Source organism: Furipterus horrens, unplaced genomic scaffold, assembly GCF_987537825.1.
Source record: "Furipterus horrens unplaced genomic scaffold, mFurHor1.1.pri manual_scaffold_1, whole genome shotgun sequence".
NCBI classification, from domain to species: Eukaryota; Metazoa; Chordata; class Mammalia; order Chiroptera; family Furipteridae; genus Furipterus; species Furipterus horrens.
Window position 1 is genome coordinate 112,746,495 of NW_028327171.1, and position 25,131 is coordinate 112,771,625.

Here is a 25,131-nt window from a genome sequence, read left to right on the forward strand (position 1 = left end):
CTTAAAACTGTGATTCTGGATGACATCAAGAGAGGGAATATAGATAAACAGGTTCTAGTAAATGAGATCTGGATAATGAGGGGTCAGTGGGAAGAGGAGGGAACAAGTAAGAAAACTGAGACGTAACCACCAATAAGGTAGGAGAATGTGGTATTGTGGAAGATAAGAAAGTGTTATAAGAAGTATGTAGAGTGATCCACTATATTAAATGCTGATCACAGGTGTAATAATTTAAGGGTTGACAATGAACTTGACTACGGTAACATAAAGTCATTGATAACCTTGCTAAGAGCAGTGTCAGTGTAGTATTGAAAGCCTTCTTAGAGTATTTTTAAGAACATGTGGGAAGAGAGGAATTAGAGAAATTACAGAAACTCTTTTGGGGATTGTTGAAGAATGCCAGTAGCATGAAAAGGAGTAAAGATGGGAAAAATAACTATGTTTATATGTTGCTTGGGAACAATTCAGCAGAGATGGGAAAAGTGATGATATAGGAGATAATTAATGTAATACTATTTTAAGTAGGTAAAAAGATGTGGAATATAGTGTAAAAGTGAAAGGGGTAACCCAAGCAACAAAAACAATTCATCTATAGTAACAAGTGAGAAAGAGCATGTGAGCACTGATACTGACATAGCCAAATTGGGTAGATTGGAGGATGAAAGTTTTAGAGGTCTTTCCTGATTGTTTCTGTTTTCTCAGTGAAATATGAAGCAAGGTCAACTGTAAGTATAGGAATTACTAAGTCTGTCATTGGAGGTTGATGAAGAGAGCTTTCTGTTAGCTAGAGCAACTTTCCAAACGTCAAAAAAAGCTGGCTTCAAATAAAATTTTATTGACACTTTAGAGTTACATGAAAGTGAGTTTTGGGTAGATCTGTGTTTGAACTTTTCATGTACTTCCTTTTATTTAAAAATACAGTACTAAATATAAGTATAAAGTATACGTTTTGCTAGACAATACTTATGTTTTATAAGTACTAGGAAAAATCTATTGCATATAGCTATTTTTTAATGGAATTGGAAAGAAGGAGTGTTGGATGATGGAAGATATAATACCATAACATATTTGTCTTGTTTTAAAGATTGATATGAGAGAGAAAGATTTTTTCTTCTTGTATAAAATCCCATTTGTTTTATTTTCATGACAGTAAAATATAATTACTTAATTTCTGGGCTTGAATAGTAAATTCATCTTTAACATTTGCATCTTATTTTCAAAATTTTAAGCTCAGTATTTTAAATCTATTTTAATTTCTTAATTGATTTTAGGGAGAGGGAGAGGAAAGGGGAGAGAGAAACATCAAATTGTTCCACTTATTTATGCATTCATTGGTTGACTCTTGTATGTGTCCTAACTGGGGATTGAACCCACAACCTTGGCATATTAGGATGACACTCTAACCAATCGAGCTACCTAGGCTAGGAACCAGTATTTTATATCTAGAATTTGAGATATCTTGAATTTTTGAACTCTTTTGGATTTGTAGTTGTTTTCATTAAAATTCATAAAAGGTTAGATTCTAAGAATTATACTTCTGCAAATATAGAAAATTTTAATCTTTTTCTTCCAAATAACTCTTAATCTTATATTTCCATACATATTATATATAGAACACAAACTGCATATTCAAGTCCTACCACAGCTTTGCAACCTAAATGATTCTAAGCATTAAAATAAATATCCAGAGCAACTTCATAACCACCATATTTTATAATTCTGTGATTTTCTGTGTATTTTTATAACTATAATGTGTAAAGTGTTGATGAATATAAATATTTACCTGCTTCACTTTGGATTTACAAATGTAAAATATGTGTTTGTAGGAATTACTTTCTATTTATGACTGTAGAGAGATGCAGACCGACAGCCCGGGTCACCAGTTGTGGAGGAGATTTCCTGAACATGTTCGGGAAATATTGGAACCTCATCTAAATACTAGGTTGGTAGACTCCTTAAAACTATTTTCATAAAATTGTTTTTAACTTTATAAAATTAATTTTATTTTTGTCAAAGTATTTTAGCATTCAAAGTTTTTTTAGTATTTTCTAGTGTGTATTTTCCACTGTGATTTGTGTTTATATTCTTGTTAAAATGAAAGTATGGTTAGCTCATTGGTTAAAGTCTGTAACTAAGTATTTAGGCATATTTATTGAATCTAAAAGGACTAATTTTTTTTTTTTAATTCAACTATCATAGTACTTTGAAAGAATCTGCTTTCAGTTGAATATGAGTTGAAGCTTTTAATAGGTATAATTAATGTAGAAATTTAAGGGTTTAAAGTCAGTCTCAAAGCCTTTAGTAAGCCCAGTTAGAGATAAGAGATTTTCAACTATAGCCAATTTCTCCTCATGAAGAGATTTTCTTCCTCTACTTTTTAAAAATCTGTAATAAAAATTATATTTATTTGTATAGTTTATTATGTGTATACCCATAATAAAAATTGCTATCTTAATCTTAGTTTTGTTAACAAGAATAACTTTTAGCAGAGGTGATATATTTTAAATAGCTACAATTTCCTCATATTTTTTCACTATTTTAAATATATCTCAACATTTATTTTTGAGGCAAAGAAACAGAGCCCTAATCCAGTGAAGTACACTGCATGATAAACACAAATGAGGAAATCTGAGAGTTATAATCTCAGAGTACTTTTCTAAAGGCAACAGTCTGGGGGCCTTTATACACACACACACACACACACACACACACACACACACACACATTAGATTTCATTTATTTACTTTTAGAGAGTGGGGAAGGGAGAGAGAAAGAGTGAGAGAGAAACATTGATGAGAGAGAGAAACATTGATCTGTTGCCTCTTGTACCCACCCCAGCTGGGACTGAACCCACAACCCAGGCCTGTGCCCTGACCGGAAATCAGGCCTGTGACCGTTCCTTTTGCAGGCAGTGCCCAGCCGACAACCACACTGGTCAGGGCTGGACATATTTTTATTTTTTCACCCAGTGGCATTTTTTCATTGATTTTTTTTAGAGAGAGAGGAAGGGAGAGAGAGAAACATTGATGTGAGAGAGCAGCACTGGTTGGTTGCCTTCCAGATGTGCCCCTACCGAGGTGGGACATGCTGGTACTGGGGACAGAACCAGAACATAGGTATGTGCTCCAGCCGTGAATTCAGCCTACGACCCTTCAGTTATGGGACCATGTTCCAACTGGCCAGAGCTGGCCGTATTTTTGAAAACCAATTTATGTAGGTGATTTGTGGAAGGCTTACGTAAACATAACTTGAACACATTTAAAAAAGAGACATAAAGACAACAACCAACTTTTATTTCTATACCCCCTCCAAAAGACTTATTCAAATACAAGTTTAAATAATGGACTGGTAAAAACAAAAAGAAGAAAAAAATTTTTTGAGATGGGAAAGCTCACAAAAAGTGGTACTAATCAACATCAAATGTAATTTTTTCTCCCAAAACAGCAATTTCAGATCGCTGTTCTTTTTGCCTCCTGTTTGCTCCCCATGAAGGATGCAGAGGTGGCTGTGTCTGCCATGTCACATCCTCCTTGCGCACTATCAATAAAACTGATCCTTGAACTGAGGTTCATTTTGCTGGAAACTGGGGTGTTGCTTTTCAGAGCCTACTCACTGTGAATTCTTCTAGAGCTTTTAGATCCAGATAAAGAATAAAAAAACACTGATTCACACTTTTTTGCTTCTGTACTTGACTGTTTTTTTGGTCATTCTTATACCCTGACAGGTTCCAAGTATATCTTCTTTAGGGAACACTTTTTAGGGGGATTTTTGCTCCAAAACTGAAGAATTATATTTTCTCAATGAAGAAGTCATCACCACTGTCTCTATCCTCAGATATGGAAGACTGTGAAACCTTTCTTTTATGCTGTCATCAAAATACTCCTTCTCTTCATGTAATTCTTCTCCATCATTGTTAGCATCAAGTGAGCCATCAGACTCCTTTCTTTCTTTTATTTTCCTTTTTTTGGGGGGGCGGGGGGGTTGACAAAATGTTTTTATTTTGGGGTCAAGAGATGTTTTCTGGGGTTCAGAGGAAACTACAGAATTCTTTTCAGAAGGCTTTGATTGAGAATTTGGAATGTCTGCTATTTTGGGTCCTGTTCATTTGGCTATTTTTTGTGGGGAACCGCTCCTTGTGGTTTAGGGAATTGTAGCCCCGGCCTGAGCATGACCTGCCGCCGGCACGCCGGCTGTGTGTGTCTTTAAGTCTCAACAGTGGCTGCGTGGGAGACATACCTGAAAATCATTCAGAGGGTTTCCGTGGAGATTGGATTCAAAGGATATTATATGCTTTAGAACTTGCTCTGCTTTCCTTTATCTTATAATTAAGTATAAACAGTCTCTAGCAGGGAGTATTTGAAACCTTGTACCTAGTGCCAATGTGGGGTCGAAATGTTTAATAGACCCTGGCACAGACTATTCGTTGTACCCGCTGTATTGGAATTTGTAATCAGTTATTGTTGATTGTAACCTAGGTACCTGAAAGCTATTGATGATTCATGAATCTTGACCTTGTATCTCCCATGGGTATCCTTCTCAATAAAAAGCATGAGGGACGTAGGTCTAGCTGCTGTTCTCCACTAGAGAGGCAGTCACCTTCCTTCCCCCAGACATACAGAAGTGTTCTGGGTAAAACTTATTTCATCGAACATAATAAAGTGTCCTGTGTAAGAGTTTATTCCGCCGTGGTCACGAAGACTCTGCTGGACAGAGCAGCTTCCAACCGAGCCTAGGGTGTGTGAGGCACCTCCGCCTCAATTTTTTCTTTTGAATGACTTATTGGTTTCTTTGCCAATAATTTGGCTTCTTTGTCCTTTTACTCACTGATAAGTTCCTTCATGCTTTAACTTAATTGTGTGAATTGTCCTTGAGATGATTTTTTTCTGAAGCAGTCTTTGATTACTTAACTTCATCATTTTGTCTTGCTGAATCTTTAAAGGCTTTGACAGCAACTTTTAACACATCTATTTTTTTCTCCAGAAGAGTGTGCATTGCTACTGTGGCAATTACTTTTTCAGTCTCAGTAGAATCAAGCGTTTTGCAGATTTTTTCAAAATTGCTGTTGTCACCAGGAGCAGATTTAATTACATCAGGTTTCATCATGGCATGAATTTCTTCAAACAACTGTTGTGCCAGTCTTTGGTACTTTATCAGCGCACCTTCTGTACCCTTTCTTGACTTCAGTCTGGCAACATCCCTTTCAAGTTTTCAGCTAACCAAAACTTGGATTCTCTTCACTTTTTTTCCTCATCCTTCACAACCTTGTTATTGAGGTTCAGAATCCCCAATTGAGCCACAGTAGACCTAAGAAGAGGATCTGCTGCTGCCAGCGTGTGAACTGCCTCTTCCTTTACTTCTAAAAAAATATTTTAAAATCTTTTTTTCAATTTTAATAACTTTGTTAGGGCTGATTGAAACACATAAATTTTAAATTATTTTTAAGTAGAAACTGTACTTTTAGGTAGTCTATTGGATATGTGACCTTGGATAAATTATTTCTTTGAGTTTTAGTACCATGCCTAGTCTTGTAGTAAAATTCTTTATAAAAGCCCTGACATGTGCATACTTATTTGCTAGATAACTTTTTATGTTTAGAAACCTTTTAAACGTCAAGTTATTTCTTATGAACAGCGTTATTTAAAGATATGTTTTACTATATATAAAGTAATATTCTACAGTTAAAATTTTTTCTTTTTTGAGAATTTCACACTTTAATTTCTATATTCTATATTTTATAGATGTTATATAGATAGATGCTTAAGAGTTTCTGTGATCTAGTTTAAAGTTTATGGTCTTAGGAGTCACATAGATCTAAATTTGAATCTTGGCTCTGCATTTGCTAGCTCTGAAGTCTTGGGCAAGTTGCTTAACATTTCCAAGTCTCAATTTTTTCATTTTGAAAATGTGGGTAGTTTTATTTACCTTGAATGAACATTGTTAGAAATAAAGAAGATAATTTTAAAATGTACCTAGTAGAGTGACTAATATTTAATTGATACTCAGTAATAAATGCTTTTTCATTCCCATCTTATTGAATAAATTCCTTGCTTTTTTTTGCAAGGGTAGGGTAGCTTGCCTATTTCATATGAAGTAGAAGCTAACATTTTTGCCTACTTGCTATTAAATTTAATTTTTCATAAGAAGCCAGCATTGTCTGCCTACTTGTTATTTTTTCATAAGAAGCAACATTTTAAGTGGCTATTTATAAGAGTGATCTTAGCAAAGCAGTGAGAATTCTTATCTTTCTACTTTTATATCTGAGCATTAAGGAACCTCTCAGATGGTCTCTCAGTGGTGGATGTTAAGAGATTTCTCTGGCTGTGATCTGCTCTTTGAAATTGTTGTTTCACAAAATAAGAGGTTGGTAGAGGGCAATATTAATAGAGTTGACCCAGGTTTGTTTGAAAGCTTTTGTATAAAACACCAAGGTAACTGATTAATCTATCGATCACTTTCATAGCTTAGACTTCAGATGGCCTGTGAGAAAGAATTTCTTAAACGCATATTTTTGTTTTTGCTGCCTTAGAGTTATACTTCTTTTTAAAAAATTTTAATTTTATTTATTTTATTGTTTAGTTACAATTGTTCCAAGTTTTTCCCCATTGCTCTTACCTTCCCCGCCCCCTCTCTCCGACTCCCACAGTCAATCCCCACCCTGTTGTCCATGTCCGTGGGTCCTTTATACTTGTTCCTTGACTAGACACCCCCTCCCCCCCACCTCTGGTTTCTGTCACTTTGTTCCTTATTCCTTATTTCCGTGTCTCTGGTTCTATTTTGCTCATGTGTTTGTTTTGTTCATTAGGTTCCTCTTATGGGTGAGATCATATGGTATTTGTCTTTCACTGCCTGGCTTATTTTACTTAGCATAATACTCTCCATTTCCATCCATGCCGTCATGAAGGGTAGGAATTGCTCCTTTCTCTGTGCTGCATAGTATTCCACTGTATAAATGTACCATGGTTTTTTGATCCACTCATCTACAGATGGGTAGTTAGGCTGTTTCCAGCACTTGGCTGTTGTCAATAACACTGCTATGAACATAGGGGTGCCTAGGTTCTTTTGAATTGGTGTTTCAGGGTTCTTAGGCTATAATCCCAGCAGTGGGATCACTGGATCAAAAGGCAGTTCCATTTTTAGTTTTTTGTTAAACTTATACTTCTATATTCTCCTTTAATTTTTTCTCTTTTTCTACTTCAATTTTTTTTTCAATTGAGCTATTTCTGTGCAATCACTAACTTGGATTAAAGGATGGCTGTGTTTTGGAGATTTGATTTTTAGAACTAGAAAGATCAACTATAGTTCAATGCGGCCATCAAATAATTTTTGGGAAAACATTTGGTTTTGGCTAGGTAGAACCTGGCTTGTACCCTAATATTAGTAGTTTTCTATCTAAGTTCATTATAAAACTTGGTAAAAATCACCTAGAGAATTACATTTATGATGATTCAAAATAGTGATGGCTACCTGGAGATTATTGGATTTTTCAATTTTTAGAAATTTAGAATACAGTGAAATACATAATGCTTGCTGGGGACCTTGAGTATGGGCATTTATTATATTTGTCATTTCCTAACCTTAATTTGTGATTGACAAGTAACCCACTCCCCTCAAAAAGTGCTACACTCATGCGGTTGTAAGGAGAGAGCTATTTGAACATGTTTAAATGTTAATACTGAGGAGCAGATAGAAAGGATTATGTTGACGTTATGAAAGATAATTGGTATAAAGACTGGGAGGAGCATCCAGAATGGTAGCCATATCCCTAATGGAAGATTAGACCTAGAGGAATTAAAATCTTTTTCTTTATAATAGGGGAAAATAAAATGATGGCTATAACTCAGCTGTGTTTACGGATGTGATTATGAGAAGTAATGCTTTCTTTTCCCCATGAAGTATAAGGTATAGAAAATGAGATTATCGGTGCAAGTGGCAATGCAGTTGGTATAGGTGAAAAGGGGAGAGTGATGGTTTGAAATAGACACTATGGAAAACTGAAGAGAGCTAATAAGGAAAGCTTAGAAGGATTTCTGGGCAGCAGAAATGTCCACTGAGGTTGAAAATCAGGAATTATAGTAGTATTGATCTCATAAGCAATTGAGTGATTTTCAGTTATCTGTGCAGCAGCCTGGATATCATTACAGTGCAGGCAGACGTTTAGCTTGATCCAAGGCTGGGAGGTTGCCAGATGAGCATAATTGGTAGAGACACTGTGGCAGTGGAGTGGGTAGAGGATATTACCAAGAAAGTGCCTGAAGTAAAGGACCGTGGAAACCAAGGTTGTTAGGGAAAGGGGTAACAAAAGGAACGTATTATAGATAAGGCAAGATTAGCTGGGTCAAGAGACAAAAGATCTCATTGAGAGAGAACAGATATATTAGAGTAACTGGGAAGAACTGGAAATTTGGGAAACTGTGGCCATAGAGTACGATGTTCGAATAGTTCATATTGGAAGTGACGAAGTTTCTTTGTATTGGCAAGGAGGTTCTGATAAAGGAGAAGGTCATTGAGAAGTTTCAAGTTTGATTAGATGAAGTCACTCAGGATGATAGGACTTGTGGAAGAAAGAAAACACTGAGCAATGTGCTAAAGTTATTAATGAGTTTGGTAATCAGTGAGTTTGGTAGATGCCCTTAATGAGGAGTATAGAATAGTATATATGGATGCCTCGGAGCTCTAAAGGAAAAGATCTTCCTTAATGAAGATAAGGGATTTCAAAAGATCTGAAAGAAGCATTGAGGAAGAGGAGGCAGACTAGAATTCTTTGAAGTATTTGGCATGTTTTAAGAATGACCTTCGACCTCACTGTTAAGAAGAATATAGGAAAGCCCTGACAAGGAAGCTCAGTTGGATAGAGTGTTATCTCGATATTCCATGATTGTGCGTTTGATCCCCAGTCAGGGCATCAATAAGTAGAACAACAAATCAATGCCTTTCTCTCTCTCTTTTGTCTCTCTCTTTTTTTTTTTTGCTTTCTCTAAAATCAATAAAATAAAGGATATAAGAAAAGTATCTTTAACTACATTTCATTAAAAGCAAAGCAGTAGTGGGATAGTGCAAGAGTTCTACTAAAGATCTTAACAGATGGATATATAATTATATATATTTTTAATACACAAATTTTCAAAATTACAGATACAAGAGTTCTCAGAAGTCAACAGATTGGTCTGGAGTAAAGAAGCCAATTTACTTAAGTAAATTAGGTAATAACTTTGCAGAATGGTCAGCATCTTGGGCAGGTTATCTTATAACAAAGGTAAGAATTCTGTTCAGAATTTGTTCCCTGGACAGAAATTCTAAAGGAAATGAGACTATTGATCTGAATGCATAGTACACATAGAATATTCTGTAGAAAATATTTACTAATAAAAGGTAACAATATCTCTAATGCTATTAGTAATAGTTTCTGAGTAAGAAAGTAATTATTTTATCAAATTACTCTGCCTTCATGTGTTTGTAAAATGTCTGTTACATTATGTCCGTTCATTTTAAGTTTTAGAATACTGTTTGAAAGGAATTTAATGCTTTATCAGAATTTATTACATAATAAAAAGATTCTTTATGTAATAAGATATAGTGTCCATTAGTGGTTACTTCTTAAAGAAGATACACTATCTGAACTTGCTCCTAAATAAATACAAAGATTTTTTAAAATATGAAATTTCATGAAGAAATAGAGGTATATTTCTAATTTTTTTTAATATGAAATTTTTACATGTCCAGAGACAAAAAAGTACTCTGTGTTCCAAGAAAATGTTTAAGGCATATTTAAAATTCACAACTTAAAAAAAGATTATATTTCTGATAATTGATGTTTTAAAATATTATAATAATTTATATTGGGCAATTTTAGTAAAGTTTCATTATTTTTTTCTTTTTCTTTTCTCTTTTTTAGTTTCTCTCATTTTAAAATAAACATACTGAAAATATAATTTGTGAAATGTAGAACGTAATTACTTCCAGCTCAGGAACTTTTTTAGTGTTTTTTTATTTCATTTTATTTTTTTAAAGATTTTACTTATTTATTTTTAAAGAGAGAGGAAGGGAGGAAGAAAGAGAGGGAGAGAACCAGAGATGTGTGAGAGAGCTACTTCAATTGGTTGCGTCTTGCACACCCCCAACCAGGGACATGGCTTGCAACCCAGGCATGTGTCCTGATCGGGTTGAACCAGTGACCTTTAAGTACACAGGCTGATGCTTAATCTGCTGAGCCACACTAGCCAGGGCTCTTTTTAAATTTTAAGTGATGTATATATATTTGAAGAAGAAAAGTCTTTAAAATTTTATAAGAGAACAGTAATGTAGGTAAGTCAAACATAAGGTCATATTAATAAAATTTGACTCGACCCCAAGTAATTTAATTTTCTATTTCTTTATTTTTTTCCAGTAGTCAGTCACTGTTTATTACTTATTTAAATATGTTAACCTTAAGTTTAATATGCTGGTCCAGAGCATACTTCTTTGTTACTTTACTTATCTGTGTGCTCAGAAAATTAATACAATAAGCCTAATCTAATGTTAGCTAAGTAAAATAACTGTACTTAGGGACATTAATCTGCAACAAAACATGGTGCATCGAAAAATTAACAGTAGAAGTTCATTTGGATTTCTGGTCAAGATGGCGGCATAGGTAAACATGGATTGCCTGCTTGCACAGCCACATCAAAATTAAAACTATATATAGAACAACCATCACTCAGAACCATCAGAAATTGAGTTGAATGGAAGTCTGACAGCTACGGAATTAGAGGAACCACATCCATCCAGACTGGTAAAAGGGATGGAGACACAGAATGGGATGGTCCATTTCCATGTGTGGTAGATAAAAATTCAGGAGGGCTATCTTGGGAACAAGGAGTCACAGTCCCACACTAGGGCCCCCATACCAGGGTTCCAGTGGCAAGAATATAACTCCCCATAACTTCTGGCTACAAAATCCAGCAGGGACTGTTGATGGAAGAAAACTTCTGGACTCCCAAGTAGATCCCCTTAAAGAACCCACAGATGGACTTACTCAGACTCACTCCTTCTGAACTGCAGCACAGGGAGGACCTGAAGTGTCTGGCATCAAGGTGGTACTTAGGGGACAGCTTTCTCCCAGACAGAAAGGCAGGCAGAGGCCATTGTCCCTTTTCTGAATCCTATTCACACAGAACCAGCAGGTGGGTACCATAGCTGAGACTCCATCAACCTGGCTAACACTGTTTGCCTTGCCCTGGAGATCCTGACACGTCATGAAACCCAACTTATGGGCCCACCGAAACTGTGAACTATGACATTTCCATATGAATGGCTAGTCTTGGCTCATGCTTTACATCTTCCTAAATCTTATCAAACAAGCAACAGCCTGCCTCAGTAAGCCTCCAGCCCCCATATCTCTTGCTAAGTGGCCCCGGGCCTGGTAGTAGGAGCAGCCAGCCTAGATTCACAGTTTGGCTTTGTCTGGGAATCTCCAAGCCTGTGCAAATAGCAGCTATCTCAGATTGCTTTATTGCTCATGCAGGGTGCCCCAGGCAGAACACAAGAAGGGCCTGACCTTGGCCCACCCACCACCTGGAACCCCAGAGCCTGCGCACCCAGTGGACAGCTATAGACTAAGAGCACCACTGGCCTGCCCCTGCACAGCTGATCCTCAATGGAGGGCTGAAGTTGGTGGTATGTGGTCACAGCCAGTTCTTCCAGCTGACCAGCCTGGGTAAATCACTCTCATTGACCTGCCAACAGCAATCAAAACTCAACTGCAAGAGGAGGGAGTACTTAGACCACATGAAGGGTGTACCTCGAGTACCCAATTTGCGTGATAGAGGAGGTTGTGCCACTGGACCCTACGGGACACCTGCTACATTAGGCAACACTACCAAGACAGGGAGTCATAGCAGCTTTACCTAATACGTAGAAACAAACACAGGGAGGCTGCCAAAATGAGGAGACAAAGAAACATGGCCCAAATGAAAGAGCAGATCAAAACTCCCAAAAAAGAACTAAACAAAATGGAGATAAACAATCTATTAGATGCAAAGTTCAAAACATTGTTTATAAGGATGCTTAAGAAACTTAGTGAAGCCTTGACAGCATTAAAAAGATCCAGTCAGAAATGGATACACTAATTGAAATAAATAACAATTTACAGGTAAACAACAGTAGAGTGGATGAAGCTGAGAATCAAATCAATGATTTGGAATGTAAGGAAGAAAAAAACAACCAAGCAGAGCAACAAGATGAAACAAGAATCCCCCAAAATGAGGATACTGTAAGCAGCCTCTGGGACAACTTCGAGCATTCCAACATTTGCATCATAGTGGTGCCAGAAGGAGAAAAGAAAAAGGAAGATATTGGAAATCTATTTGAAAAAAAATGAAAGAAAACTTCCGTAATTTGTTGAAGGAAATAGACATGCAAGTCCAGGAAGCGCAGAAAGTCCCCAAACAAGATGGATCAAAGAGGCCCACTCCAAGACACATTATAATTAATTAAGGTTAAAGATAAAGAGAGAATCTTAAAAGCAGCAAGAGAAAAGCAGTTACCTACAGGGGAGTTCCCATAAGACTGTCTACTGATTTCTCAAAAGAAACAGCAAGCTAGAAGGGATTGGCAAGAAGTATTTAAAGTTAAGACTTGAGGGCACCTACAGCCAAGTTTGCTCTATCCAGCAAAAATATTTAGAATCAAAGGGCAGATAAAGAGCTTCTTGGATAAGGATAAATTAAAAGAGTTTTCATCACCAAACCATTATTATATGAAATGTTAAAGGGGCTTATTTAAGAAAAAGAAGCTCAAAACTATGAACAATAAAATAGCATTAAATACTACCTATCAACAATGGAATCTAAAAAACAAACTAAGCAAACAAGTAGAACAGAGACAATCATGGATATGGAGAGTGTTTTGATAGTTGCCTGGTGGGAGTGTGGAGGAATGCGTGAGTAGAGGAGGAGATTAAGAAGTACAAATAGGTAGTTACAGAATAGCTAGCCATGGGGTTATAAAGTACAGTATAGTAAATGGAGTAATCAAAGAAGTTATATGCATGACCTATGGACTTGAACAGTGGTGTGGGGATTGCCTGAGGGAGTGGGGTGTCCCAGGTGGAGTAGGCAAAAGGTAAAAAAAAAATGAGACAAGTGTAATAGCATAATCAATAAAATATATAGAAAAAAGTGAACTCTAAGTGGGGAAGTCCATTTATACTGAGGTAGTTGGCAGCCCAAGAAGCTATTTATATATTACCCATAGGGATCTCAGTATTTCAGGCAGTTGAAGAGAGGCTGTGATCTGAAATTTTCTCTGCTTGCGTGCACATGCTTCTCTTTGTAAGAAAATACCCACTCTGCAAAGATAAATAATCTCACTTGTTTTTCTTTGACATTATTTAAAGAATAAAATGCATAAACTACTCTCAACCATTTGAATTTACAGGTTCGGCATGATCTTGCCAGTAAAATCTTCACCTGCTGTGGCATTATGATGAAGCATGATTTCAAAGTGACCATCTATCTTCTTCCGCATATTCTAGTGTATGTTTTGCTGGGTTGTAATCAAGAAGATCAGCAGGAGGTGAGAGATTCTGTTTTACTTGGGTTCTGTTTGTTGAAACATTTGTCCAGTGTATTAGGCTACATATTAGTAGGAAATGTAGAGCGGTGCTATGTATGTACATGTCTAAAGGCTTACAGCATCCTCTTTAATCTTTTATTTAACAAAAAATATATAATGCTTAGAGCAGAAAGTTAGAAAGTATATATCGTATATGCCCAAAGATACACAGAACTTTTGAAAAGGATACATAAGAAACTGTTGATAGTGTTTTTTCCTGGGAAGTGGTACTGTGAATTAGGAGAGGGGCAAGAGAATATTTTATTATTTATTTTATAATATTTTTTTCATTTTTTTAACCACATACATACACTTTAAAAATGATTTTTTAATAGTATAAATAGCATATTACTATGTTTTTAATGTAAAAATTCAAATTATACAAATAAGTTATAGTGTACTCTCTACCATCCTAATCCTGTATCCTCAGAGATCATTACTATTATTAATTTGATATATATTTTTTCAGAGCTTTTTAAAAAAATGCATTTTTTTTATGATAGTATCTTGTTGTAGGTATTGTTTTGCAACTTGCTTTCTTTTATTAATTAATTGAGAGAAAGAGTGTGCCACCCTTTGTTTTATTAGTGCTGCATCATATAATTTCACTTTATAATTGTTCCATAATTTACTTAACTATTGCCATGATAATAATAATTATTTCCAATGGTTTGCTTTTACAAACAATGCTATGGTGAGCATCGTGGAAAATCTTACTTTGAGACTGTTTGTGTGTGTGTATTTATAGTGGATTTCAGAAAAGTACAACTGTTGGGTTATATAGTATGTATATTTAAAATTTTATTAGAGGCTGCAAAATGTTCATACTGATTTATAGTTCTACCAGCAGCTCATAAGTCTATCCATTTCCAGTACACTTGCCAGTACTTGATATTTTCAGACATTTAAAGTTTAGGCAATATCTACGTTAAGAAAAAAGAGAGACATACTTTATTTTTTAATTTCTGTTTTTGTTATTCCAAGTAGTTTTGTTCATTGACCATTTGCTTTACTTTTCTATACATTATCTGTTCATATCCATTACTTATTTGGGGGTAAGTGTGTATCTTTTTCAGTTAATTGTTAGGACATTTTTAAATATTCTGGATACCAATTTTCGCCAGTCATATCTTGCAAAAATCTTTCCTGGTTAGTGGTGTTCTTTTTAACCTTTGTTTATATCTTTTACGGTGTAAAAATTTTAAATATAAATGCCAAATTTATTAATGTCTCAAAGTTTTGAATTTTAAGCCTTTTATTTGATGCCTTCTCTGAACATATTTCTTATGTTTTTAAAAATCCTTTTGGTTTTACATTTAGCTCTTCAGTTATTCTGAAATTGATTTTGTGGAGAGTGTGAGATATTGTTTCAATTTTTTTGCTACTAGTTAATAAATAGTTTCATTATAATTTATTGAATAATCTAGAACAACAATTTTCAGCCTTTTTTATCTCATGACATACGTAAAGTAATTATTAAAACTCTGTGGCACACCAAAAATATACATTTTTTACCGATCTGACCAAAAAATAGGTATAATTTTGAAGATTTTATTTATTTACTTTTAGATAGAGGGGAAAGGAGGGAGAAGGAGAGGGAGAGAAACATTAGTATGCGTAAGATACATCAATAGGTTGTCTCTTGCATGCCCCTAGTTGGGGACCTGGCCTGCAACCTAGGTATGTGCCCTGACGGGGAATTGAACCAGCAACCTTTTGGTTTGTAGCCTGGCACTCAGTCCACTAGCCACATCAGCCAGGGCTAGGTAAATATTGATTCATTCCCGCTGGTTAGGTATTGTTGTGTTCGCTGTTGTCATTTTCTATTTGACAATCTTAAGGGAAAAGAGGCCAGTGCCCCCAATTAGTCAAGTATTGCTTATTTTAAAACTTCTTGCCAGTGGATCCATGATGGCAGAGGAGTAAGTGGAAGCTACACTAACCTCCTCCCAGGACCAGTCAGGAATTAGAACTAAATTGTAGAGAAATCATCCATAATAACCAACTCAACACTAGCTGCATAGAAGCCTTATAGCACGGACAGACAGAAGAAACCACTTCACCAAAATGTGACTGGTAGGGAGAGTGGAGGGGATATGAGAAGGCTGGCTGGGCTCCCACAGGTGGCGGGTGAAGTGCCAGAGGATTATTTAAGTGGCTGGGGGGGTTACCCCTGAGAAGTGAGGGATCTAAACCCCAAACTGGGCTCCCTAGCCTACAGCACCAGAGCCAGAAAGGAACCTAGATAACATCCAGTTGTGAAAAGCAGCAGGTTTACTGTCTGCCTAGGAGAGATGGCTGGAGATGCAGAGAGCCTCTTAAAGGTCTACTGCACAAAATTTCATTTGCAGCCACTTACCATGAGCTCAGACAAAGAGAGAGCAGTGTGGACTAGAGACACTTTTGAAGAGTCTGGGGTTGGTGGCTCTGATGAGAGAACTGAGGGAACAGCCACCAGGATCCTTGTGCTGAGTCATTCTACATACTGCAGGAGTCATCTCTCTCAGGCAGAGCACTCTCCTCTGAATGGCATCAACCTGAGGGGAAGCAGTAGCCTCGCCCCCAGGAATTACTGTGCCCTACACTGTGGTACTTAAGCCTGACTGCTGATTACAGATTGATTAGATTAACAACATATTAATTTAATGGTTGATTAGTTTAACATTTAAGGCCCAAAATACAAAGAAGCAGTCAAAATGGGGAGATAAAGAAACAGACCCCAAATTGAAAGAGCAAGAGAATTCTCCAGAAGAACTAGATGAAATGGAGGTAAGCAATTTATCAGATAAAAAGTTTAGGGTAATGATTATAAGAATACTCAACAGCATGAAAAAATATAGAAACCATTAAAAAAGACCCGTCAGAAGTAAAGAATGCAATATCTGAGGTAAATAATAAACTGGAAGGAATAAAGAGTAGGTTAGATGAGGCAGAGGATTGAACCATTGTTTTAGAAGACAATGTAGAAAAAACAATCAGGTAGATCAGCAAAAAGGAAAAAATTTTTAAAAAATTAGGAGAGCTTAAGAACCATCTTGGACTACATGAAGCTAACAACATCCGCATCATGGGAATACCAGAAGGAGAAGAGAGTGATCACTGGATTGAAAACCTATTTGAAGAAATAATAACCAAAAACTTCCCTAATCCAGTGAAGGAAAAAATCAGAGTTTGAAACAAGTTGGAACCCAAGAGGCCTATACCAAGACACATCATAGTTAAAATGAGAAGACTTAAAGACAAGGAGAGAATCCTAAAAGCCACAAGAGAAAAGCAGGTAGTTACCTTCAAGGGAGCACCAATTAGACTGGCACCTGATTACCCAGCAGTAACGTTTCAGGCCAGAAGAGAGTGGTGTGAAATATTTAAGTTGATGAAAAGCAAGGACCTACAACCAAGGTTACTTTACCCAGCAAGGCTATCATTTAAAATCGAAGGAGAAATAAGGAGATTCCCAGACAAGAAAAAGCTAAAGGAGTTTGTTAACACCAAACCAGTACTGCAACAAATGTTGAGGAGCCTGCTTTAAGAAGAAAAAGAAAATGAGAAAGGGAAAAACAAAACAGAAGAAAACAGTCTAATAATAAAATGGCACTACGTATATCTCTATCAATAATCACCTTAAATATAAATGGCTTAAGTGCCTCAACCAAAAGACATAGGGTAGCTGAATGGATAAGGAAACAAAACACACATAAATGCTGCCTCCAAGAGACCCATCTCAGATTGAAAGATACAGATGGACTAAAAGTAGAGGGTTGGAAAAAATACTTCTTGTAAATGGAAAAGAAAAAAAAGCTGGGGTAGCAGGACATATATCTTGACAAAATAAGCTTTAGAACCAAGGCTATAGTAAGAGACAAAGAACAACACTACATAGTGATAAAGGGAACAATTCAACAAGAGAATATAACTGTAGTAAACATTTATACATTCAACTTAGGAGTACCTAAATATGTAAAACAAATCGTGATGGACATAAAGAGAGAGATTGACAGAAATACAGTCATAATTGGGGATTTCAATACCCCATTGACTTCAATGGCTAGATCTTCCAGGCAGGAAATCAACAAGGACACAGTGGCCTTAAATGACACACCAGATCAAATGGATTTAATTGATATCTTCAGAGCACTTCACCCCAAAGCAACAGAATATACATACTTTTCAAGTGCACATGGAATGTTTTCTTGGATATACCACATAATAGGACACAAAACAAGTCTTCATAAATTTATGAAGATTGAAATCATATCAAGCATCTTCTCTGACCACAATGCTGTGAAACTAGAAATCAATCACAATAAGAAAACTAAAAAACACACATAGACATGGAAGCTAAATAACATGTTGTTAAAAAATGAATGGATCAACTACGAAATAAGAGGAGAAATCAAAAGATACTTTGGAACAAATGAAAATGAGGACACAATATTCCAAAATCTATGGGACATTGGGAAAACAATCCTAAGAGAGAAACTCATAGCATTACAGGCCTATCTCAAGAAACAATAAAAAGCTCAAATAATCTAACTTCACACTTAACAGAACTTGAAAAGGAACACCAAACAAGACCAAAAGTGAGTAGAAGGAAGGAAATTATTAACATCAGGGCAGAAATAAATGAAATAGAATCTAAGAAAGTGAAACAGAAGAGCAATGAATCCAAGAGATGTTTTTTTGAGTAGATAAACAAGATTGACAAATCTTTAACCAGCCTCATCAAGAAAAAAAGATAAAGGACCAAAATAAATAAAATCAGAATTGAAAGAGAAGAAATAACAACTGACACCAAAGAAATACAAACGATTATAAGAAAATATTATGAACAACTAACTATATGCCAACAAATTGGACGATTAGATGAAATGAATAAATTCTGAGAAACATGCTCTCTTCCAAAACTGAATCAGAAAGAATCAAAGAATCTGTCTGAAGAGACAGATTACATCTAGTGAAATCGAAGCAGTAATCAAACTCCCAACAAGCAAAAGCCCTGGACTAGACGGCTTCACAGGTGAATCGTACCAAACATTCTCAGAACTAACACCTCTCCTTCTCAAACTACATAAAAGAGAAGGGAATGCTCCCAAACTCATTTTACAAGGCCAGCGGTATCCTAATTCCAAAACCAGATACAGACACTACAAAGAAAGACAATATAGGCCAATATCCCTGATGAACATAAATGCTAAATTCCTCAACCAAATATTAGCAAACTGAATACAGCAATGTATCAAATAGATCACACACCATGATTAAGTAGGATTTATTCTGGGAATGCAAAGTTGGTACATTTGCAAATCAATAAATGTGATTCATCATATAAACAAAATGAAGGATAAAAACCACATGATCATATCAATAGATGCAAAAAAAGCATTTGATAAAATCCAGCACCCATTGATGATAAAAATCTCAGCAAAGTGGGGATAGTGTGAATATACCTAAACATAATAAAGCACATATGTGACAAACTCACTGCTAGCATAATCCTCAACGGGCAAAAACAACAAGCATTTCCCTTAAGATTGGGAACAAGACAGGGATGTCCACTTTCACCTCTCTTATTCAACATAGTATTGGAAGTCCTAGCCACAGCAGTCAGACAAGAAGAAAAAATAAAAGGCATTTAAATGGGAAACTAAGAAGTAAAACTGTCGTTATTTGCATATTTCATGGTACTGTACATAAAGAACCCCAAAGATTACACCAAGAAACTACTAGAACTGATAAATGAATTCGGCAACGTTTTGGGATACAAAATAAATATTCAGTAATCAGTTGCATTTTTATATGCCAATAACTAATGTAAAATAAGAAATAATACCATTCACAATTACTACAAAATGAATAAAATACCTAGGAATAAGCCTGACCAAGGATATAATGAACTATACTTGGAAAATTATAAGACACTGAAGAAGGAAATTGAAGAAAATACAAATAAGCGGAAGCACATACTGTGTTCATGGATAAGAAGGGGTAACGTCATTAAAATGTTCATACTACCCAAAGGAATCTATAGATGCAATGCAATTCCTATCAAAATTCCGATTATGCAATTCACAGAACTAGAACACATATCTCAAAAATTTATATGGAGCGGCCATAGCAATCAAAACAGCCTGCTACTGGCATGAAAACACGTACAGATCAATGGAACAGAATAGAGAGCCCAGAAATAAATCCACACCTTTATAGTCAATTAATATTCAACAGAGGAAGCTAGCACATACAGTGGGCTAAATATAGTTTATTCAATAAATGGTGTTGGGAAAATTGGACAGATACATGCAGAAAAATGGATCTAAACCTTCTTATACCACACATAAGAATAAGTTCAAAATGGATCAAAGACTTAAATGTTAGATCTGAAACAATAAAAATCCTAGAACAAAACATAGTCAGCAGAATCTCAGACATTTTCATAGCAGTTTTTTATCGGCTATATATCCCCAGACAAAGGAAACAAGGAAAGATAAACAAATGGGATTATGTCAACCTACAAAGCTTTGCACAGCAATGGGAACCATCAACAAAAATAAAAGACATACCACAGAATGGGAGAAAATATTCACCGATATATCTGGTAAGGCATTACTATCCAAAATTTATAAAGTACTTTAAAAACTCAACACCAAAACAACAAACAACCCAATTAAAAAATGGGCAAAGGACCTGAATAGACACTTCTCTAAAGAGGACATACAGGTGGCAAATAGACATCTGAAAAGATGTTCAACATCACTAACCATCAGAGAAATGCAAATAAAAACCACAATGAGATACCATCTCATACCTGTCAGAATGGCTGTCATCAACTCAACAAACAAGTGCTAGAGAGGATGTGGAGTAAGGGGAACCCTTTTGTACTGTTGGAGGGAATGCAGACTGGTGCAGCCACTGCGGGAAACAGTATGGAGATACCTCAAAAAATTAAACATGGATCTACCTTTTGATCCAGTGTTTCCATTTCTAGGAAAATATGTGAAGGAACCCAAAACATTAATTTAAAACAACATAAGCACCCCTATGTTTATTGCAGTGTTATTTACAATCACCAAGATCTGGAAGCAGCCCAACTATCCATCAGTAGATGAGTGGATAAAACTACTATGGTATATTTGCACAATGGGATTCTAACTCGGCCGTAAAAAAGTAGAAAATATTACCCTTTGCAGCAATATGGATGGACCTGGAGAGCGTTATGCTAAGTGAAATAAGCCAGTGAAGGAAAGACAAATACCATATGATTTCACTCATACATGGAATCTAATGAACAGACTGAACTAAAAAGCAATACAGAGATAGACTTATAGATGGAGAGCAGATGACAGCTAGGGGTGGAGTAGGTTAGGGGATGGAGGGATTAAGGAAAAAAGAGAAAGGACTCATGGACATGGACAACAGTGTGGTGATTGCTGAGGGGTGTGGGGTATAAGGGGACTAAACAGTAATGCAAAAAATATAATAAAGATCAAATAAAAAAAATTCTTGTGACACACCAGTGAGCTGTGACACACTGGTTAAAAATTGCTTATTTAGGAGAATTAAAAAATATTTTTATATTTACATTTATGACTCTTACAGTAGTAGATTTTTTTAGGGTAACCTTTTATTGGCTTAACTATAGATAAGAAAGATAATTTATTATACCTGTGGTGGGTTTCTTCTTTTGAAAATTGTTGCCTTAGAATGGTTAGTCTTATTTAAATATTAGTAAAATGATACTACGTAGACATATTATTAACCATAAAATGATTTCTTCTCAGGTTTATGCAGAAATTATGGCAGTTCTGAAGCATGATGATCAGCATAACTTAAGTACCCAAGACAGTGCATCTGATCTGTGTCAACTTAGTACACAGACTGTGTTCTCCATGATTGACCATCTCACACAGTGGTCAAGGCACAAATTTCAGGCACTGAATGCTGAGAAATTTCCACAAAGCAAATCAAATAGAGATCAGGTAGACTCAATAGGTGAGTCATAACTTCTGTTTATTTTTATATCTTAATTATTAACAAATTAGCTACTTTCTGTATCAGTTCTATAATTTGAGCATTAGTTTTTAAAAGTCCTATCCTTTTTTGCATACTTTTTTTTCTTAAGGTGGCATTTTCACTGAGAGAAAGTAGCGAATTTATAGGTAGAAAACCTCTTAAGTGCCAGTCTCATTTCCTTAGGCGAGATACATACTTAATTTTTTTGTATAAAATAGGATTAATATTATCTCTATTAGAAGATTGAGGATTAAATAAGATGATGACTGTATAAATTGTAAAGTGCGAAATAAATGCCATGTTAATATTGTTATTAATCCACTCCTCACTGTTAACTCATTGGCTCCATGTTGCCTCAGTGTATTGTGTATGTGTATACATATAACCTATGCATATACATACGTATGTAATGAAATGTTTTTATCCTTTTTCATTTGTGAAATACTCTTTGCAATCTTTTTCACATTTAATTTTTAAATTTCAAAGGAGATTTAATTTTATGACTTCACCGCCCCCTCCCTCCGCCCCCCATTTTTTTCATATCATTCATTTTATCCTTTTAGTTTTTCTGTCTCTGGCAGTGTTTGGTATCCAGCAAGTTACTACACTACAACCTACTATACCTACTGTCGTGCTGTTTTTTCTTTGTTCATTTATTTGTTTGTTGTTTAAGACCTTTATTAACCGGTGCTTGTAGTTCGTTGAAGTTTTTATTTTTGAAAAAAAATCAAGTTGTAAACTTCTATTACAAATTAAAAATGAGGTTCTTAAAAATTTCTACTTGACCAGATATAAAACAATTAAAAAACCTTTAAAGGTGTATTGAGAAAGACCAAGCTTATTAAAAAAAATACATTTGTCTCCCTCTCTTTCTCCTTTCCCTTCTCTCTAAACAATAAAATAAAACAAACAAATAAATAAATTATTAAAAAAAAAATACATGTGTCATTACCAAAAAGAGACATACTTAGATAAAAATAATAACCCCATGCTGCATAGATAATGCAGATACAGTAGTTCTAGTTATCTATAGGTCAATGGGCAAAAAGCAAGCACTTAAGGTCTTCAGCTCCAATCTTTTGTTCATTTCTTATTGTTGGAATTTCATAGTCATTTCTTCTTGTTGGATGAGAAATCAAGATGATGGGAGAGATGGTAAGCCGGCATTTACTCAAACCTGTCCTGCTCAGCCTGGGGAGTGAGTGAATTCTGAACTGGTGGATCGGCTGCTTTTGTCCCTGCCATTTTGTGATTTAGGGTTTTCTGGGCATCTGCATAGTCAGTAATTGTTGCAGCGGTACCCACGTTGAGGTGGCTGCTGACAGTTTTATCTCCTTGGTTTTCCTGGTCTTCATTGCCATCCTCTCTAGGTTGTCTTTGAGTTGGAGGGCCTCTGTGAAATCGAGTTCTGTAGCCCCAGTACATATCCTGTCTCACTGGTCTACTCTGTTCTCCTGCACCCTGGTTTTCAGCACCTTTCATCACTTCTCCCTGCCTGAGAGGGTTGGAATACTGTGGTGGAAGCCCATAGGGTCTCTGCATTTAGTAAGGTGAGAATTGTCGCCTGCGGGCCATGCTGTTGGGCCTGGCCTTAGGGTGCACTCTTGGACCCCTCATTCTTTTCCATACTCACTATTCTGGTAATTCTGCTGGTAATTGTGTGGAGAACCTCTGCCACTTGGATAGCGTCTATACTGGATACCGTCTGCTGCATATTTACTGCCTTGCACTGAAACCCCAGGGCCTGAAAGTTTCTGCCTGTGTACCCTTTTCTCCTTCAACAATGTCAGACTTCACAGTCTCTCCATCTCCTACACAGTGAAGGTACTTCTGAGGTTATTCTTCTTTATTGTAGTCTGGTATACAAATACATCTTTCTTGGTGTCATTCCTGTTGATGAAACCATATCTGTTTGTTACATTGAACCATTTCATTGTTCCCAAAACCTTCGTTGCCATGGCCTCTTTGTCCCTGCCTGTGTGAGGCCACCATGCCCTGCTCTCTGTGCAACTGCCATCGGGGATGGGCTTGATATCTGCAGTGCTCAGCAGGAGGTGGATGTGGGGATTATAGGTGGCTGCTGGGTCTTGGTCTTGGTGCTTATGGTTGTGATGATGGTGACTGGGGCCAGCTGCAGCTACTCCCGGAGGTGGAGGGGCGGTGGGGTAGCTCAGGCTTTCTGGCGATAGAACTTTGTGCTGTTTTTTTTCTTTTTAACCTGTGACAGTACAACTCCTACTAAAGTGACTAAAAGGGAAATCTTATTACAGTTAGAAATGACACCTGCTCCTATGATTCAAGCATTTGGTGAGAAGAATTATGTTATTAAGACAGTAGTGGATACTCTTAATGTCTGAATCTTTTTTTAATTCTTGCAGCAAGTAGATGAATTATAATCTGTTTGCTTCTGAATAACTCACCCATTTTAATGGATACTATGTTTTCCCTTCAGGCATTGAGGCTAATTGAAAAAATTGACTAACAGCTCTTAAAGAAGTCTTCATCTATACAGTTCTCAGTTTTTGAGTGTCTTTTTTTTGTTGTTCCTATATTTACAAAAGCACATACATCCCTGTTGTTACGCACAATAATTAATTTTTCTAAAATTTTTACCTAGCTATAATTACCTTTTTGGGTGGATATTTTTGTCTGGAATGTGGCTAATATATTTTCCATTAAGTTAACCCTTGAAGTTACTGTTTTTCATGTGAAAATGGTACTAACCATGCATGATCTGTGTCATCACCATTTCTACTATCATTGTGATAAAAATTTTAGATTTTAAGAATAATATTTGTAATGGTTCAAAAGTATAATACCTTTACCATTTTTATAACTTGAAATGTTATGCATTTGATGAAGGAAGGGGCTTATTTTAAATATAATTTCTTTTAAATTTACTATCTTGATTATTTAAATTTTAGAGAAATTTATTTCTATTTTATATTTTCCACATACTGGTATGAATCATTGTTAAAATTAATAGGTTTTAAATAAGAATTCACAGATTGGAGTGTCTTATTTAAAAGTTTCCAACTTATGTCTTTTCTTAGAGTCTTGAGGAAAAAAGTACCCTTTTAAAATATTTGTTATTTTATTTCAAATGCACTTTAACTTTAAATTTCCATTGTAATAATTGGTGTTGTATTTATGACAACATAAGAAAAGAACAGATAGTGAACAAAAATTCTAAACTTTAAAATTTAAGAGGTTATTTTAATATTTCTACTTTTTTCCTACCAATAACTACCAGTGTTTTTGGAGTTATCAATAATAAATAACATCTTTATATCTTTTGTATGATGTTAATTTCTTTTCAACATTTAATATAGTTTCATACTTAATTCTCACCACAATATTGTAAGGAAGGCAGGATAGATACTAATACTTCTCTTTTATTTATGAGGAAACGAAGCTCAAATAAGTTAAATGACTGTCCAAGGTGAGGTAAGTAATAATGGTGCAGTTGAAGCAGGAATCCTCTGAGCAATCATCTTGTTGATGGTTACATTCTGAATATTATCCCAAATACAT

General features: G+C 35.7%; 1 protein-coding gene and 2 pseudogenes across 1 annotated transcript in view; 1 reads left to right on the plus strand and 2 right to left on the minus strand.

Moving 5' to 3' along the window:
* Window positions 1-25,131, plus strand: part of ATR (ATR checkpoint kinase) — a 181,805-nt gene that overhangs the window by 79,345 nt on the left and 77,329 nt on the right. The window contains exons 24-27 of the mRNA XM_090278685.1: window positions 1,827-1,942; window positions 9,133-9,253; window positions 13,414-13,551; window positions 21,366-21,576. Coding sequence (XP_090134811.1) covers window positions 1,827-1,942; window positions 9,133-9,253; window positions 13,414-13,551; window positions 21,366-21,576 — 586 coding nt within the window. The remainder of the gene's footprint in view (window positions 1-1,826; window positions 1,943-9,132; window positions 9,254-13,413; window positions 13,552-21,365; window positions 21,577-25,131) is intronic.
* On the minus strand, window positions 3,407-5,935 carry LOC150021750 (serum response factor-binding protein 1 pseudogene; annotated as a pseudogene).
* On the minus strand, window positions 22,765-24,358 carry LOC150021751 (Y-box-binding protein 1 pseudogene; annotated as a pseudogene).